Here is a 17858-nt window from a genome sequence, read left to right on the forward strand (position 1 = left end):
TGGTATCCAAGAATTTACTGGAAAAGAAAAAGAGTGGTTTCCATTAAAAACAACTTAAATACAGCAATAGTTGTTTACAACAGTTTAAAAGAAATGATTCAATAACTTTAATGACTCAAAGACTTTTCTAGACACACCATATAAAGTGAGCTTATGATGAAGACCAGTAACTCAACTTTATCAAAAGCCTATGGTATGTCAAGAGCAATAACCTTTGCGCCATTATTTCTACCAAATCCACTGTAAAATCTTTCTGTTATAACCATTTTGGAATCAGTAGTAAAACAATAAGATCCAAATCCAAATTTATTGATAGAAAGTAATTTGTTAGACTCAAAATGAGACACTAAAAGTTTGTTAATTTGATTCAAAGACTTTGCTAAAAATGGTCAGAAGATTGTTTGGCAAAGAGGGTCACATGACCCTCTAAAAGGTCGCATGACCCTCTAAAAGAGTGTCAGAGTTATCTATAAAAAAATTTTTAATTTTTTTTCAAAATTGAACTTATAAATGCCATTACCAAGAAAAAATATTCAGTTAAACACTGTTGATTAAAAAAAAAAAAAAAGTAATAAAGGGAGCTTTAAACTTTTGTAAGACTGTGACAAGAATGTTACCACAAAATGTAGAGTAAATGTAATGCACAAAACAAGGAACTTAAGTGAGAAATGACTTTAGTGACAAAAGAATAATTTGGATGTCTAATGATGGATTGATTTGTTTTTTTGGGATGCCAAGAAGAGTAATTAGATTCAAGAGATGAACTTGAGGAAAAGATCTTTGCAAACAATCTTTGCCTTACCCTTTTAGAGAGGTAATAAGATCAGATCCATGTATGAGAGATGGAAAGTTAAACTTGCCTTTATTACTCACATTGTTAAAGATTTTCCAAAAGTCTCTAGAACCTAACTTGAGATAAAATATGAGATTTGGTAAACTGAGAATAATGGAGCTTAGAACCAGACAGCTTATTTGTATTGATTTCTTGCAATAGGTGTCACCAAAAAATAACATCATGCTTTAGGGGGAGAGGGAGGGCTAATATTGTAACAACTCATACAGAACTTGTTACTAAAAAGTTATGATGTTGTGATGAGGAAGGGAGGGGGAGGGGGATGAAGGGACTAAAACTATATTTATACATTAAAATATAATAACGGGAGAGGGTCAAAAATTGCATGATGTAATTTGTGGATGACCCCATATTAAAAAGATGCTTGTTCTCAAAAGAGTAATGAAAAAATTTTAATGAAAAAGATAAAATAGTTAAAATAGTTGATAAAAAAGATCAAAATAGTTGCTTACAATGAGAAACAGCAGCTGCACAAGAAAATAAAAACTATGGAGATTTATTATGGAGGTTTATTTATTATGGAGATTAAATATGAATAGAATAGCTAGCTTTAAGATAGTAGTAAGAAATGTGATCAGAGTCTGAAGAAGAAGTAAGAGGTGAAGGTTTTTAAGAGATTTAAGCATGATTTGATAACAATAAAGTATGTTATATAGTATAAGTTGATAACAATAAAGTAAATTGATACATAAGTATATACCCAGGTTAAGCATGTTACTAATGTTACTAGGTTACTATTGTTGTCTTTGTGAATCAAATAATAATAGTCATCAACACTAAGATTGGAAGATGAAACAAATTTAAAGTCTCACAAATAGCAGTAGCTCTGTTGAAGTTTAAAAAAGATTCAACAGAATCGAAAAATAGAAATGAAAAGTTATTACAAAGACCATAGAGTTACTACAAAGACCACAAATATTTGTAAAAGATAGATTAAAACAATTTGGTGATTTTTTTTTTTATATAAATATTCATGTTTTTAATAACTTGATAACTTGATTCAATTATAGAGTATGATACCCTAAGCAATAAGTTATGTGATCTGAGAGCTACCACATAGTTGGAGAAACCTTAATTTCTCTCTCTCAACAATTAAGTAGCCTTCTTGTCTGTAGTGACCGAAAAGGCCACTAAAGACAAGGAGGCTACTTATTTGTGGTTATAACCCTCTCTCAACTCTATAACTCCAAAACACAAACCTTGACAAACAGAGCCGCTGTGTGGAAAAACAAGTTGAGCACGGTACTACCAGGGATGTGGTGAGGATTGAACTTACAGCCTCTCGCTTATGAAACAGGTGCTCTACCACTACACCGCTATCGCATTTTTAATAACTTTATCTAAACCTACATAACTATTATTTTTAGAAGCAAAATAAAAAGGAACATTTAATAACTTTTATACTTACTTGACCTGAAGATACTCTTCTTGTAATTCTTCATCATCAACCTATGTACACATATATAAATATCTAATACTCCTTATTTAGCTGGGCATGAAATGTCACTGATGACATAATACTGAAGTAGAGAAAGGTGAGGGCTTTAGTACAAACATAACTTAAGGGTTAGAGTTTGGGTAGCCAGTCTCTTCATACAGAAAAAATCTATTATCTGTCATCATATTTCTAAAAAATTGTTTAAACTAAAATTCAACAGAAGATGGTAAAAAAACACATTTCAAGTTGACAAAGGTTAGATAACTTAAAGCAAAAACCAATTAAATAACTGCAGAAATTAATAAAATTAAATTTTTCTACATTACTGCAAAAACGCATTTTAAATCTGTTTTTATTTAATTGTAGAACATTTTTTTATTTTTTTTTTATTGTTCAATATTATTTTAATTTTTCAACTTTATTTGTTTTAGTTTAACGTTTAATCGCTTGATTTATTTAGTGATTGATGCAGCAGAGTCTACATACATCAGATGAGTATCTAAGAATAGGTGCAGTGGAGTGTACATAAACTGACAGGATATCTATAGTGACTTACATAGCAGCTACATCGACTAAGAGTTTGGGTTTTCTTTCATTATTTTTCTTTTTTTGAAAACGGTGTTTTCAAAAAAAAATTAATGTAACAAAAATAGGATAACAATTTGTTACATAAACACTCTATAGTATATATATATATATATATATATATATATATATATATATATATATATATATATATATATATATATATATATATATATATATATATATATTTATATATATATACATAAATATATATATATATACAAAAATATATATATATATATACATAAATATATATATATATATATACATAAATATACATACATATATAAATATATATATATATATATATATATTCTCTACAAGAAATATACACAATGGAAAACTAAATCTTTTAAAACCCAGAAGTATGGTAAAAATTCTATTGTTTATCAGTGCGTCTGTGAATGGAACAGGAGCCTTGCATGCATTTTAAATGAGTCCAAAAAACTATATCCTAAAATACCTTTACTTCATCTTAATATCAATTTAAAAAAATTCTGAAAAACTTTTTATTCTAACTTTTAGACATTATCTTTACGATTAAAATATTCTTTCAATTTTCTTTTCATCATTTCTACATTTATCAACAGTACTTATTTTTATTTTTTTATTATTAAAACCTGCATATTATGATTTCTACATGTTTGTTTTAATGTATGTTCTATGTGCTTTAATCTATGTGTTTGCAGTCCATGTGTTTCAATGCATGTCTTTGCATATTATTACTTATATTATGTTTAAAAATTGGTGTCACTCCTTTGATCAGATTTCTGTATGAGTGATAGCATCCTAAATAAATCATTAACTTATTATTATAAATAATTTTATGCTCATAACTACCATTATAATATTAGTTATTATTTATTATTACTAATATTTTTTCATTGTAACTATTGTAAACATACTTATTATTACTATAACTATAATTTGTATTAATATTTTTTTATCTTATATTATTATAATTATTAATCAAAACTATTGTAAAAATAGCTTGTTGTTGTACACACACACACACACACACACACACACACACACACACACACACACACACACACACACACACACACACACACACACACACACACACACACACACACACACACACACACATATATATATATATAAACACACACACAGTTAATTCCTAGTAAGTTGAACACTGGTTGACTTAAACTTTTGCTCTCAAACTGTTTCATTTGATCCCTTGGAACCATTTAATTGATTTCTAATAAAATTGTTTGGTCAAGTCAAATCAATTTTTAATCCCCTTGCAACAAGTTCCTTCAGTTAACTCAAACTTTTTGTATGGGAAAAAAGAAATCTGGATTAAATCTTTTTTAGAAGTCATTCCTTATATAAAACATAAATAACAGTAGCTTCATATTTTCTACATTTTCCACTGTATTTAGATCTGAATAGAATAGATCGTTATTAGATGTAAAATAGCATAAAATAAACATTAATGTTACAAATAAAATCATAATAAAGTACGTTTGAAAAAAGAAAATTAATTTTTTTTTTTGATAAATTTCTTAATAAAAGATCACTAGCTTTTAGACACAATTTTATTACCAAATGATAAGGAAGCCATTGTATTACTAAACCTTTTTCTTTTAAGAATACAGTGGGAATACAATATGTAACTTCTTTCAATAAAACATTTTTTACACTTTTATTAATTTATTATTTAGTCAGTTGCAATTTTTTAATATTTATTATTATTTTTATTATTCTTTATGGGTTACTTATTGCTTTTACTTTCGCATTGAATAAAGACCACATTAACTCGAACTAATATCTCATGTCAGCCAAAGTTCGATTTAACAGGAGTTCCCTTTAGTTGAACATTTGTTAAGTCAAACGTAAGTATAAAATTATAATATATAAAGTATTATAAACTTTTTCCTAGCCCCGGCTATCAACCCCTGCTAAATCTTATAATTTTGTCGGGGCCGGGGCCAGATTTGTAAAAAATCTCATTTTTAGCCGGGGCCGGGGCCTCAATCACCTCATACAGAGAAATAAGTTGAACACGGTCCTACCAGGGATGTGGTGAGAACTGAACTTGAAATTTCTTATGAAGCGAGAGCACCACTACCACATTAGTGCTTAAATTAAATTGTTTAAAAAAACCTCTACGGTAAATACACTATTCATTAAACAAACATGATATTTTGATATACCAAGGGACAAATTAACTCAAACTTAACAGATCACACAAACTTTTGCAGGAAAAACAACAAACTCCAACAAAAAGAACAAAGTTCTTTCATAAGACCACACAACTATTATGTTGTAAATATTATTTGTATAAAACAGATGATAATCCAGTTATATCAAATACAGAATAAAAATACTTATTGTCAATGCCAAAATAAAAATAAAAAGAATAGAAATGAGGTAAGTAAAAGTTAATTACTACTTTAATGAACTTTAAAAGCGCATACAAATAAATGAACTTGTCTTTAGACACACATTTCTCAACAATACATGTGGTCCAAAAAATACACGCATTTATTTTAAAACTAGCTTTGCCCAACCTGACTGAGAAACAACTTAAGGTAATCTTCTGACCAGATTATTTTTGTGTCAACATTTAATGCTCAAAAATTAACAAACGCGTATTCTTTTCAAAATAATAATTTTAAATAAAATCAATGTTTTAAGTTTTAACTCGCAAATAACTAACATTCAAATTACCTGCAAATGTTAATTTGTTTATAATTTTGCTCGCGCGCACAGATTTTCATTCAACTAAAAAAAGAAGTTAATATCCAATAAAACTAATTTTGTTGGAATTGTGTTGGTTATTAAAAAAAAAAATTTTATACTTATTATTTTACATTTATATTTATTTTAAATTTTATATAATTTTAAAATTTAAACTGAATACTTAAGATTAAAAGGAATCGTTTTATTGAAAAATAAAAGAATAACAGAAAGAATAAAAAATTAGTAAACGCGCAATTGATAATTTAAAATTTATTTTAAAATAATTTATTTTAAAAAAGCTATGAAAAAAATACTGAAAAAAAAAAATGTTCAGTTGGTTGGTCAGTTGGTTTCCACAGTTTGAAGAGAAAATGTTATAAGTTACATACAAAAATTTTAAATAATAATTTTATATCTCTGATTTAAATGAGCAGAGTTATAAAATCATTTATCTCTGCTCATTTGAAAAACTGTAAAAATTGATTATAACTTTATTAACACTCATGCGCAAATTTTTTATTAAATAAACTTTTTTATTAAATAAACTTTTTTATTAAATAAACTTTTTTATTAAATAAACTTTTTTATTAAATAAACTTTTTTATTAAATAAACTTTTTTATTAAATAAACTTGATACTTAATGTTAAGAAGATAATTGTTTTATGAAACACTACTACAAAAATTACTGTTACATAAAACAAGATTTTACTAAACATATATAATTTTAAGAACCCTATTATAGAGATAATTTTAAATTTACCTAAATAATAATAAATCATTCATTCACTTATTACATTTACAGCAAAAACTTACCAGAAAATAAATAAGAAGATTTAAAGGAAGAAAAAAAAAAGTACTAAGTTAAAAGAAAAAATGTTCTCAGTTAAATACAGCAATTATTATATATTTTTATATTATAAAAATAATTTTTTTAATATTTTTATAAAAACAATAATAAAATTAGAACTTCATTCATAAAAAAGAGGTTTTTAACCACCAGTAAAATAAAAGTAATTTAAATAAGTGAAACAAAAAAAAAAAAAAAAAAAGATATAGCTTACGTCATAAATACCTAAACGAAGCGAAATTAAAGTTGCATTTCGTAGACAATAAAACTATTTTAAACGCTTATTTAAAATTTAAATGATTTTATGAAATTTTAGTAAATGCATTTTTCAAACTACATCATGATTATTTGTAAAACCTTGTTTTTCAAATCTCTGGTTATTTTTTCAACCGGTCAAACATGACCATCAAGAATTCATTTTGGGAGGTCAAAATAGCAATTTTAGTCATTTCAAGCTGTCATTGACCATTGACCATTATTTTCCATGCTGTACAAAAATATGTACGTATGTATATATACATACAACCCTCATAATAAGGTCAGCATTAAATTGCATTAAAACAACCCTCGGAATAAGGATAAATAAGGTCGGCATTAAATTGCCAACCTTAAACTGTTAGAGGTCAGCATTAGGACGGCAAAAAAAATTTGACACAAAGGGGTTACCATAAAACCTAGAAACGAGGTCGGCAATTTTTTGCCGAACTCAAAAATTTTAAGGTCAACAGTTAGGTCGGCAGTTAGTTCCAAGGGTTGTATATGTGTATATATATACATACATACATACATACATACATACATACATACATACATACATACATACATACATACATACATACATACAATCTTTACTTTAACTCAGATTTTTTTTCACACAAAGAAAAAGAAAAATACTAAAAACGAGCAACAAAAAAATCTTTTGCTGTAATAAATAACTTTTATATTTAGATACTGCCTCCCCAAACCCAAACATTCAGTTAGTGTATACACTAAAGCCTCACAGACACTCAATATGATCAATTAAGTTTCATTTGCAACTAAATCTGCATTTATTAATATTTGATATTATTGATATATACATATATATATATATATATATAGTAAATATATGTCATACCTCAAACTTAAACCATTCTGAATCCCATTGTGGATTAAGAGACTTTCTGCATACATCAGTCTTGTAAACAACATTACCTATTCTGAGCTAAAGTTAAAAAAAATAGTTGCTTGTCTAGCGGAATGAAGTTTTTGTATATATTTATAAGTTTTAGACTAACTACATTTTTTGATGTTTTATGTTCTTATTTTTACATTAACAAATATAAAAAAAAATTTAACAAATGAAAACATAATAAAAATAAAACAATCCTGACATCTGAATAAACATTGTTTTAAATTGTGTACTTTAACTCATTTATTAACCAATGAAATTTGGAATGAAAATGGAATTTTTGATTTAAATTTTTGTGTTTTAAATAAAAATTGTATAAAACTATAATATATAATCTAAAAAATGGACTACATTGTAAAAGTGTTTTTGTATCTGAGAGAGCAAGAGTACTAGGTTGGCGAGTTAAACTTAAAAAAAAAAGTTTCAAAGACAAGATCATTTTGATGACACCCTAACAAGGTTCATGATTAAAAAAAAAGTAAATTCTTGATTTTGAAGGAAAATGTTTTTTTTCCTATTTTTCCAAGACATTTTCTTTATTCTTTTTTTTTATTTTTTTTATTTTTTCCAAGACTTTTCCAGGATTTACAAAAAAAAGTTCCATGATATTTCAGATTTGAATGATAGGCTAAATAAATACAAAATGTCAACTACATAAATAGATAAATGTGAACAAAAACATTTTGAAAAAACGTGAACAAAAAATTATTTTTAACTTGTTGTTCATAAAATATCTGGTCCCCCTGGGAACTGAAATCAATTTTTATTTATAATTTTTCACTCATAAATTAATTTCCATTATTACTCATGATTAGATGCTCAACAATTGTTCTAATGATAATAAGTAGTTTAGTGTTATCTTTACATTGACCAATGATATCCATTGTCAAATGTTCTATAGTGCATGCTATATAATAATAAATTTAAAAATAGCAACAAAAAACCATGCTTTAAAAATTAAAATTGAGTCATCTACTTTCCTATTTCCTGCAATTATTCCATCTGCTTTTTTTTAGTTAGCAGTCTCTTTTTTTTGTTAAATTGTTTTAAAAGAGCAAAACTACATTTCTGCATGGCTATATCATATATATCATATTTTATGGCTAATATATCATATATATTATCAGACTATTTAATTAAAAAAGTCATTTCATTTGGTGATATTCTGCATTTTGCAACTTTATTTTATTTCTTATTGAAGACCTTAAATAAAAAGCAGAACAATGAGAAATTTTTTCTTTTAGATTTTGTAGAAGTTTCTTGAAAACCAAACTGAATGGATTGCATGGTTGCAAAATTATCCAATTAAAGCGCAAAAATCTTTTTCAAAAGTATTTCAAACATTTTGATAAGTTTTATTTGCTCCAATAAAATCAGAGATGAATCGATCAAATCTTTGCTTTTGATATTAAAATTTTGAAATGACTTTCAATTTGAGCCAATGATTTCTTAAATTTATTTTCTATTAATGAACAGTAGTTGGTTGATCCTTTTGACCAGGTCTTGAAAATGGTTCAAGAGGATGCAAATGCCTAACACCTATTTTGTCCCCGGCTTATTATATATTGACACTTTAGCATGTTGAAGAATGTGTAATCTTACTTATATTTTAAATATAACTAAAAATTTTAAATATCTATATTTTAAATTAGCTTTAAAAAAAAAGGCAATCTAATTATTAATTATGCTTTGCATAAGACAATGTAAAAATGAAAAAATAGCTATTAAATAACTTTAATTAATAAAACTTTGTTTGATAAACTTTTGTTTGATTTTTATAGTTGTTTAACAGGTTTTTAAAATCCAAAATTCCAACAAAAACCCAGTTAGGTAGGTTTTTGCTCAAAAACTCGAATTTGCCAACACTGACATTTGCCATCTTTTTTAGCTGACTTAAATTCATACAAGTTTTTTAGGAAAAGAAAAAAATGAACTAATGAAAAATACATTTGCTGCCACAAAAAACCCTTAGTCTATTTAGCCGCACAGGCTCAGCAGAATGCGGGTACAATGGGTAATTTTCACCCAGGTACCAAGGCTTTGAAGGCGTCAAATTTTCGTTGAATACTTATTTTTTTCTTGAGAATATAAAAAAATATAAATTAATAATTACAATTGTATAAAAATTAATATACTTATTTTATGTAAGATTTAGTATATAATTTATTTATTGTATATTTAGTGTACAATTTTAAAATTTTTTTAAGAATAAATCATGCTTGTGGATTTTTCCACTAACCAATCGGAACATTGTTTACTTAAACCCTTTTTTCAAAAATCTTGTATTAAAATATATTACAAAGTTTAAAATTTATTTTATAAAGGCACCAAAAAAGATTTTATTCACCCACCTTTGGAATGTCTAGCGCCTGGCCTGTACCTAGATAGTTAAAGCATGTACTGAAGCCCTTACAGCTATCTATTTCAGTATGATGTCAAAAAAATCAAAATTCAGAGGTTCAAGATATCGAGAGGATTTTGGCCAACACAATAATGTTGGATAATGCTTAAGAGACAGGAAAAAAGGTTTGAAATACTTGTTTTTTCAAACCTTTTGAGACTCGATATCTCCAATATTGAGTATTCAAGATGTCAAGAGTTAACTGTACTTTAAAAAAATTAAATAAATATGCAAGAACATTAAAAATCATTACAAATCATAACAATGATATGAATAAAAATAGTATAACAAGAAATATAAAACTGTAAACAAAAAAATAAAAATAATAGTATAATTGAATCTATTAAATAAATACGAATTTAAAAATGCGGTAGTTGTGTAGTTCAATCCTTACCACGTCCCTGATAGTATCACACTCAACTTGTTTCTTCAGGCAGTGGCCTAATTCACCAAGAATCATGTTTTGGAGATTTTTTTTTTTTTCAATTTTAATAACAGCAAGGTTACTTTTGGTGAAGAATTTTATAGAGATTCAGAACCTGCAAAACAAAATTTTCAAAAATTATGTCTGAGTGGGTCAGCATTGTTTTGAACAGGATAATGACTAAAATGTGACTAATTATCAAAACTATAATTAAAAAAAAAACTCAATAATTGTTATGTTGAATTTTAAGAAAATTGATTATTTGGCTCAAAAATAAATACTGAAAAGGAGTTTTTGTGAAGGGTATTTTTACAAAAATCAGGCACTTTTTTCATATTTTGGACAAAGAATGTTGCAGTAAAGTGTGTTGTTTTTTTCCTGTTTTTATCAAACTTTAAAAGTGAGGAGAGTTCATTTTTGTGGGGAATTTTTAGGGAATCTGAATCTGAAAAAATAAAAATGAAATGTCTTTTAGGAGGGAACACTTAGTTTTCAACAAAAAAATGGCTAAAATATGAATAATTAAAGAGAAAAAATTAAAAACTAAACAAAAAATAATTTTTAATTATTTGATAAACTCAATATAAACTTCATGAAAATATCATATTTTACTAAAAAGTCAAAAAAATAAACACATAATGGGAGCTTTTGTGAAGGTGGCTTTTAGAAAAAATTAGTTGATTTTTTCATAATTCAGGCAGTGAATGTTATCGTAGGGTGCGCTTTCTTTTCTAAAACTAATAATAAGTCAAACACTTTTATTATAACAAACTGTATATTATATACTTTAAATTTTTTAAAAACTTCTTTGGATGTTGCATCTTAAAAAGAAAAGTTAACACATAAAATTTCAGCTATAAATGTTGAGCGGTTGACAAGATACTGCAATTTTAATATTGACATGGTTTCACAAAATGACCCAGTTTTAATAACATTCTGAAAAAACATTTTTCTTAAAAAAAAATAAAAAATAAAAATGTTAAAAATATGAACATAAACATATATAATGTTTTTTTGATGCTGAATTCAATAAATGTACTTAAAATGCTGAAATATTAAAGGAACAGGCTTAAAAGTTAATAAAACAACTAGTTTTTATATACCAACTTTAAGGCCCTCTCAAAACGCCCCTGTCAAAAAATTTTTTCTTTTTGCTGTTAATTTTTTCAGCTGCTTATAATCTTACTAGGCGCAAAAAATCTTACTGGAAAAACAACTGCAACATACAGAACTTTAATTTCAAAGATATATCAAATTTAAAATAGAATTCTGTAAAATATTAAATTTAGTTTATAGATTCCTTAGAAGAAAAAAGCAATACAATTTTGTTTTATTTAAGGAAGTCTTATTTATATGATAACTTAGTTGTTTGATCTTAATAACTGAAAAAAATATCCTGTTTTTTTTTAAATATAAAAACTGACTAGGTGTGATATTGAAGTGCATTTGCTTTTAAAATTTTGTTTGAACTATAGTTTGTAAAAGTTTATAAAAACTAGTTTATAAAAAAATCAGTTATAGAACAACATTTATTGGTAAAACTTTATTTAACTTTTAACAAATTAACAATTTGATATGTATAGATTGTATATATATAAATATATCTATAAAGAAAATTCAGTGTCAAATCAATCAGTGTCAAAATCAAATCAATCAGTGTCAAAAATTATACAACAGAAGGATTCTGAAAAGGTTTGAATTATTTCTATATTAAAAACTTTTTTTTTTTTACTGAATTAAGTAGGAAAGGAGAATTCTCTTTTTTTAGGAAATACATTCATACTAAATAATTTATCTTAAGATGTGTTTTATTGGCTTAATGACATCAGATCCATGCAAAGGCTGACAAAATGTTATTAAAACTTTAGGCAATGAAGAAAAAAATAACTTTATCATTACGCTGTAACATTGAACTATCAAACTTAACAACATCATGTGAAAGATATACTATTAAATATTTGAAAATGTATCCTATATGGCAGAAAGCATGTTGTGATCCATTCAATAAACATTCAAAGAAAATCACAAGTAGAATTCATAAAAAGTAAGCAGTATGTAGAATTTATAAAAAACTTAATATATATTTATATATATATTAATATAATATTTAATATATATACTCTTTTAATGTGTATTTTCCAAAACATAAACAATGTTTTAAACAACTGTGCAGATAAGCTTTATACAATTCAATTACTTTTAGAAAATTTTAGAGTAGTTACGATAAATGAGTTACAAGTAATGATGAGAAGTAGTTTGAATATTGCTCCTGGGAAGAAACTTTGCAAACCTTTGTAACTTTTGCAAAACTTTGTAAGCAAAAGATTGCCAGAAAAGAAGATCTTAAAGAAGAGAAGCAAAGTCAGGGTGAACAAGATGAGGATTTTCTAATATCATCATTCAAATCAAAAAGACAAGAGATCAATGAAGAACTAAAAATTTTATTAGATCTCCTCTAAAATCTCATTCAAAGTCATCAAAAAATATACTCTTAGAAAGAAAGCGAAAAGATGCGCACATCAACGAAATGGTAAGTAATGTTACTAGAAAAACTGAAAATCAAGTAAATGTTCCCTCAAAACTGTGTTATGACACAAATAACATGAAAAAGAAGGCTGAAAACTTTGATGAAAATATGAGCTTGATAAAAGAAAAAATTATATTTTCTGATAAAAGGACTTTTGTTCAACTTCTAACACTGGAACCCCCAAGTTGGTCAATATTAGAAGTATTAAAAACTTTGCAGTTACAGAATATCAAGCAAAGATGGCTAGACAAATTTTTAATAAAAAAGGACTGTTAGCTATCTCTCCATTGTATAAAGGTAAAGTCTTACACAAAGAAATAAAAGATTCTGTTAAATTGTATTATGACTCAAGTGATTTATATAGAACTATGCCTGGAAAAAAAGATTATGTTAGCAGACAAAAGAACGCCCATAAACAAAAAAAAACTGCTTTTGTGTAATTTAAAGGAAATATTGAATAAACTATCTATTCCACAAGCTTGCTCTAGTTTCGGTAGAAACTATGTGTTTGAAATGGTATGCTGAAATAGAAGAAGTACAAGTAAAATGGCAACAATTTCATGAACTATTACACAGTCAAAAAAACATCTTCAATACCTTTAAAAATCTTGTATATTTAAGTAACTTTTTAAATTACAATTAAATTATTTTTATTTTATTTACAAATATATTTTGGAATTTTCTTGAAAAAGTGCTGTATATTTGAAATTAAAGTTCTAAATGTTCCAGTTTTTTTTTCCAGTTAGATTTTTTGTGCCTAGTAAAATTATAAGCAGCTGAAGATATTAACAGCAAAAAAAAAAAATTTTGACAGGGGCGTTTTGGGGTCTTGGGCCCCAAAGTCAGCTTATAGAAACCAGTTTTTTTATTAACTTTTAACCATGTTCCTTTAATATTTCAGCATTTTAAGTACATTTATTGAATTCAGCATCAAAAAAACATATTTGTTTATTTTCATATTTTTGCTATTTTTATTTCTTATTTTTTTAAGAAAAACGTTTTTTCAGAATGTTATGAAAACCAGGTCATTTTGGGAAACCAGGTCAATATTAAAATTGCTGTATCTTCTCATCCGCTCAATATTTTTAGGTGAAATTTTGCATGCAATATTTTTTTAATATTAGGAATAATATGTCATAATATAACACAAAAAGAAGACACATGGTTCAATGGACTGGGTGATTTGATGTGGAATTACCCGCCTGTTTCTCATTCTAACTGAAAAAAATCTCAGAAAACTACGTTTAATTATTGAATTTATAGTTGGTGTGTATTTTCCTTGCTGGCTTCAAATAAAGGTAAAACATTCCTGGTTAGATGGACCTCGGCATATTTTATTCCAACTGAAGTAACTAAAATATCAACAAAAAAAAAAGTTGTTGCAATAGAATGAAAACTGTAAAGAGATCTGCATGGTTTGCAATTAGTGAATACATTATTCAGACTCTTTTGTGTTCCAAAGATAAAGAGGAATGAAAGTTAGGAGTGAAAAAGGTGCTAGAGATTAGAAAGGAAGGAGATAATAATACTCAGTTCGGAGAGTTTCAGTAAGAATTCGCAAAACCCCATTCATAAATACTGGTGCTGATAAATTGACCAATCAAATTGTGGAATTAAATTGACCAATTAAATCAGTGGAAAGATAAACAAACCACTACTTACTACAAGCCTTTATGAAGTCAGAAAATATTTTCACAAGCCTATGATTGTTCCAGATTGGCCATGCCATTCCCAATCCATTGAACATTGCGTAAGGCAGGTGTCTTTTTTATACAATTACATGAATATAATAACTTATTTAAAATTTGTTAATGACTAAATTTAAAAATTGTTAATGACTTGTGCAAAAACAACGTAATTTCTATGAGAAGTGAGTAGGATATATAATAACACAAGAAATCAGTAGGGATTTTATGAGCACAAACAATGCCAAATATAACTGAGCTGAACTCACAAATTTTAAATAAAATTTATAAACTATTAATTGTTATTTATAAGTAAATTTTAATAAAGATATCAGTATTATGTAATATGTATTAAAATTTATAAGCATATAATATACAGTTTGTTATAACAAAAGTGTTTGACTTATTATTAGTTTTAGAAAAGAAAGCGCACCCTAGGATAACATTCACTGTCTAAATTATGAAAAAATCAACTAATTTTTTCTAAAAGCCACCTTCACAAAAGCTCCCATTATGCGTGTATTTTTTAGACTTTTTAACAAAATATGATATTTTCATAAAGTTCAACAGAGTTTATCAAATAATTGGAATTTTTTTTTTTTAGTTTATAATTTTTTCTCTTTAATTATTCATATTTTAGTCATTTTTTGTTGAAAACTAAGTGTTGCCCCAAAAAGACATATTTTATTTTTATTTTTTCAGATTCTGATTCCCTATAAAATTGCCACAAAAATGAACTCTCCTTACTTTTAAAGTTTGATAAAAACAGGAAAAAAACAACACACTTTACTGTAACATTCTTTGTCCAAAATATGAAAAAAGTGCCTGGTTTTTGTAAAAATGCCCTTCTCAAAAACTCTTTTTCAGTATTTTATCTTTATGGCTTTTTAACCAAATAATCAGTTTTCTTAAAAATTCAACAACAATTATTGAGTTTATAAAAAATTTTACAAATTTTTTTTTTTAATTATAGTTTTGCCCTGATAATTTGTCACACTTTAATCATTTTCCTGTTCAAAACAACACTGACCCACCCAGCAAGACATTACTTTTTAAAATTTTGTTTTGCAGATTCGGAATCTCCATAAAATTCTTCACGAAAAGTAACCTTGCCGTTTTTGAAATTGAAAGAAAAAAAAAATTGACACACCCTATTGAGAGAGGGTTGTCCAAACAAGTAGCCTCCTAAACTGTAGTGGCTGTCTTGTCCTTGGGGAGGAAAATAACATAAAAATAATGAACTTTTTCAAATTATATTTAAAAAATATTATGTCTTATAATGCTTGTGCAGGTTTCCTTTGTCGTAAAAATCACATAAGTTAGAACATGTATAGAAAACAATATTAAACTACCTTATTTTCCATGAATAAAAAAATTTATAATAAAAAAAGTCAGAGGATACTTGAAAAAAGCAATAATAAATTGAAAAATATTATGCAAATTTTTAGGACTTTTCAGAATAAAAAAATTCAGGACTACTTTCAAATTCCAGGATTTTTCAGGACTGACAGGAACCCTGAACTGGACAAAAAACGAGTGTGATCGCACTCTATATCTGACCACGCATATAATACTTAGTTGCAACAACTTGGCCAAGTTGTCGCAACTAAGAAATTATATGCGAGGTAAAACATATAAATTATGTGTGGCAAAGAGAACATTTTAAAAATGCACAAAAAAAACTTCAACTTGACTGACAGGAGACAATTTTTAAAAAACAAAATGAATTCCTAACGAAAAAAAAAACCTAACTAAAACAATATAAATGTTTAGAATTAATAATTTCTAAACTTCTCTTTTTTATAATTTTTTATAACAACTTACTATTAATGATCATTTAATAAGGAAACAAATGTTCTTATCGAAGAGTGTAATTTTTTTTTTAACATCAAATTTATCGAAGAGTGTAATTTTTTTTTTTAACATCTTTTTTTAACAACAAGGCTGCAATCAACCACTATTAAAGTTGAAAGTTACTGGAAGAGAAAAGATGAAGATTGTAGAGCAAGATAACGATTGACAGACAACTTTAAAGATTGCAAATTATATGAATCAGGAAAGCAACATGAAGGAAGCGAATTCCAAAGAACTGATGCTTGAGGAAAAAAAATAGAGGAATAAGAGTTTTTGGAGCACTTAGGAACAGTTACAGAAAAAGGATGAGACTTAATTGTATGATGAGTAACTCGAGAATGAATTTTAGTAGATGTAACAAGAGACACTAGCTCTTAAGAGCAGTTCCCATTTTAGTATTTGTAGAAAAGAGAAAGAGAAGCAACATTACGAAGTTTGGAAGTTGGCTGCAAGAGCAAGTCGAACTATGTTTATATAATTCTTTATTTATGTATTTATGGTTTATTTTAAAAAGATTCTAATAATACTAACACTAGTGTCTTCAAAATGTTTTAAAAATTTTGCAATGCGCTAGATCCCTGAATCAGCTGTCTATAATAATCAGTATCCAAACTGCACACTAAGTATAGATTTAAAAACTTTATATTTTACGTAAGTCCATCTGTTTATTATACTATATTAAATATTATAAATTAATATATGAGAGGCACATTACAAGTAAAATATAATTGTATTTTGTATTTTGCAAACTAAAAGCAAGTTTTTATTGCATCAAATTATTTGACTGCAAACTTTTATGATTAAACAAAAAATGTAAAAATAATTTATGAAGAGGAAGCGGATTCATCCATTTGTTACTCACTATATATATGTATGTTTGTGTTCAGTTGCTGTAAGTTCCTGTGTGTTTATTTGATAATTAGTTTTATTAACTTAAATGAATATTTTTTTTTTAAACTTCATTAAAAAACGCAGTTGTTGTTGAAAGTTTTGTTTTTATAAAATCAATCAAACAAATTTTTTTAAAGGGTTTACATTTAAATAATAAAAATTAGTCGATATTTATTGAATTTACTAAACTTTATATAATTTTTCATAAAACTTTCTCAACTTTATATAATTAAAAAAAAAATTTATTTTATTTTTATAAACAATCAATAAAATGAAATTGCCATTTACTTTGATTACAAAAGATTAGTGTTACAAAACTTTTTTTGCATGATAAAGCCTAATTTTTTGCACATACATGGAAATATACATAAGTTTGAATGTTCTCTAACACCTAAAAAAACATGATCAAGTTGTAGCAACTAAATATTATATGCATGGTCAGGAATAGAGTGCAAACAAGCCTGCTTCT

The 17858-nt window shown here is 26.2% G+C and overlaps 1 protein-coding gene across 4 annotated transcripts in view; it reads right to left on the bottom strand.

Annotated features, from left to right (window-relative positions):
• LOC100200894 (C2 domain-containing protein 5) overlaps nt 1-17858 on the bottom strand; it is an 84547-nt gene that overhangs the window by 58233 nt on the left and 8456 nt on the right. For 3 of the 4 annotated variants that reach the window (XM_065787769.1, XM_065787768.1, XM_065787767.1), the window contains exons 3-4: nt 7554-7640; nt 2262-2302 (exon numbers count right to left, since the gene is read on the bottom strand). In XM_065787769.1, the coding sequence (XP_065643841.1) occupies nt 2262-2302; nt 7554-7640 (128 nt within the window). The remainder of the gene's footprint in view (nt 1-2261; nt 2303-7553; nt 7641-17858) is intronic. The other variant, XM_065787770.1, reaches the window with a different exon arrangement.

Source organism: Hydra vulgaris, chromosome 01, assembly GCF_038396675.1.
Source record: "Hydra vulgaris chromosome 01, alternate assembly HydraT2T_AEP".
In the NCBI taxonomy this organism is placed as follows: Eukaryota; Metazoa; Cnidaria; class Hydrozoa; order Anthoathecata; family Hydridae; genus Hydra; species Hydra vulgaris.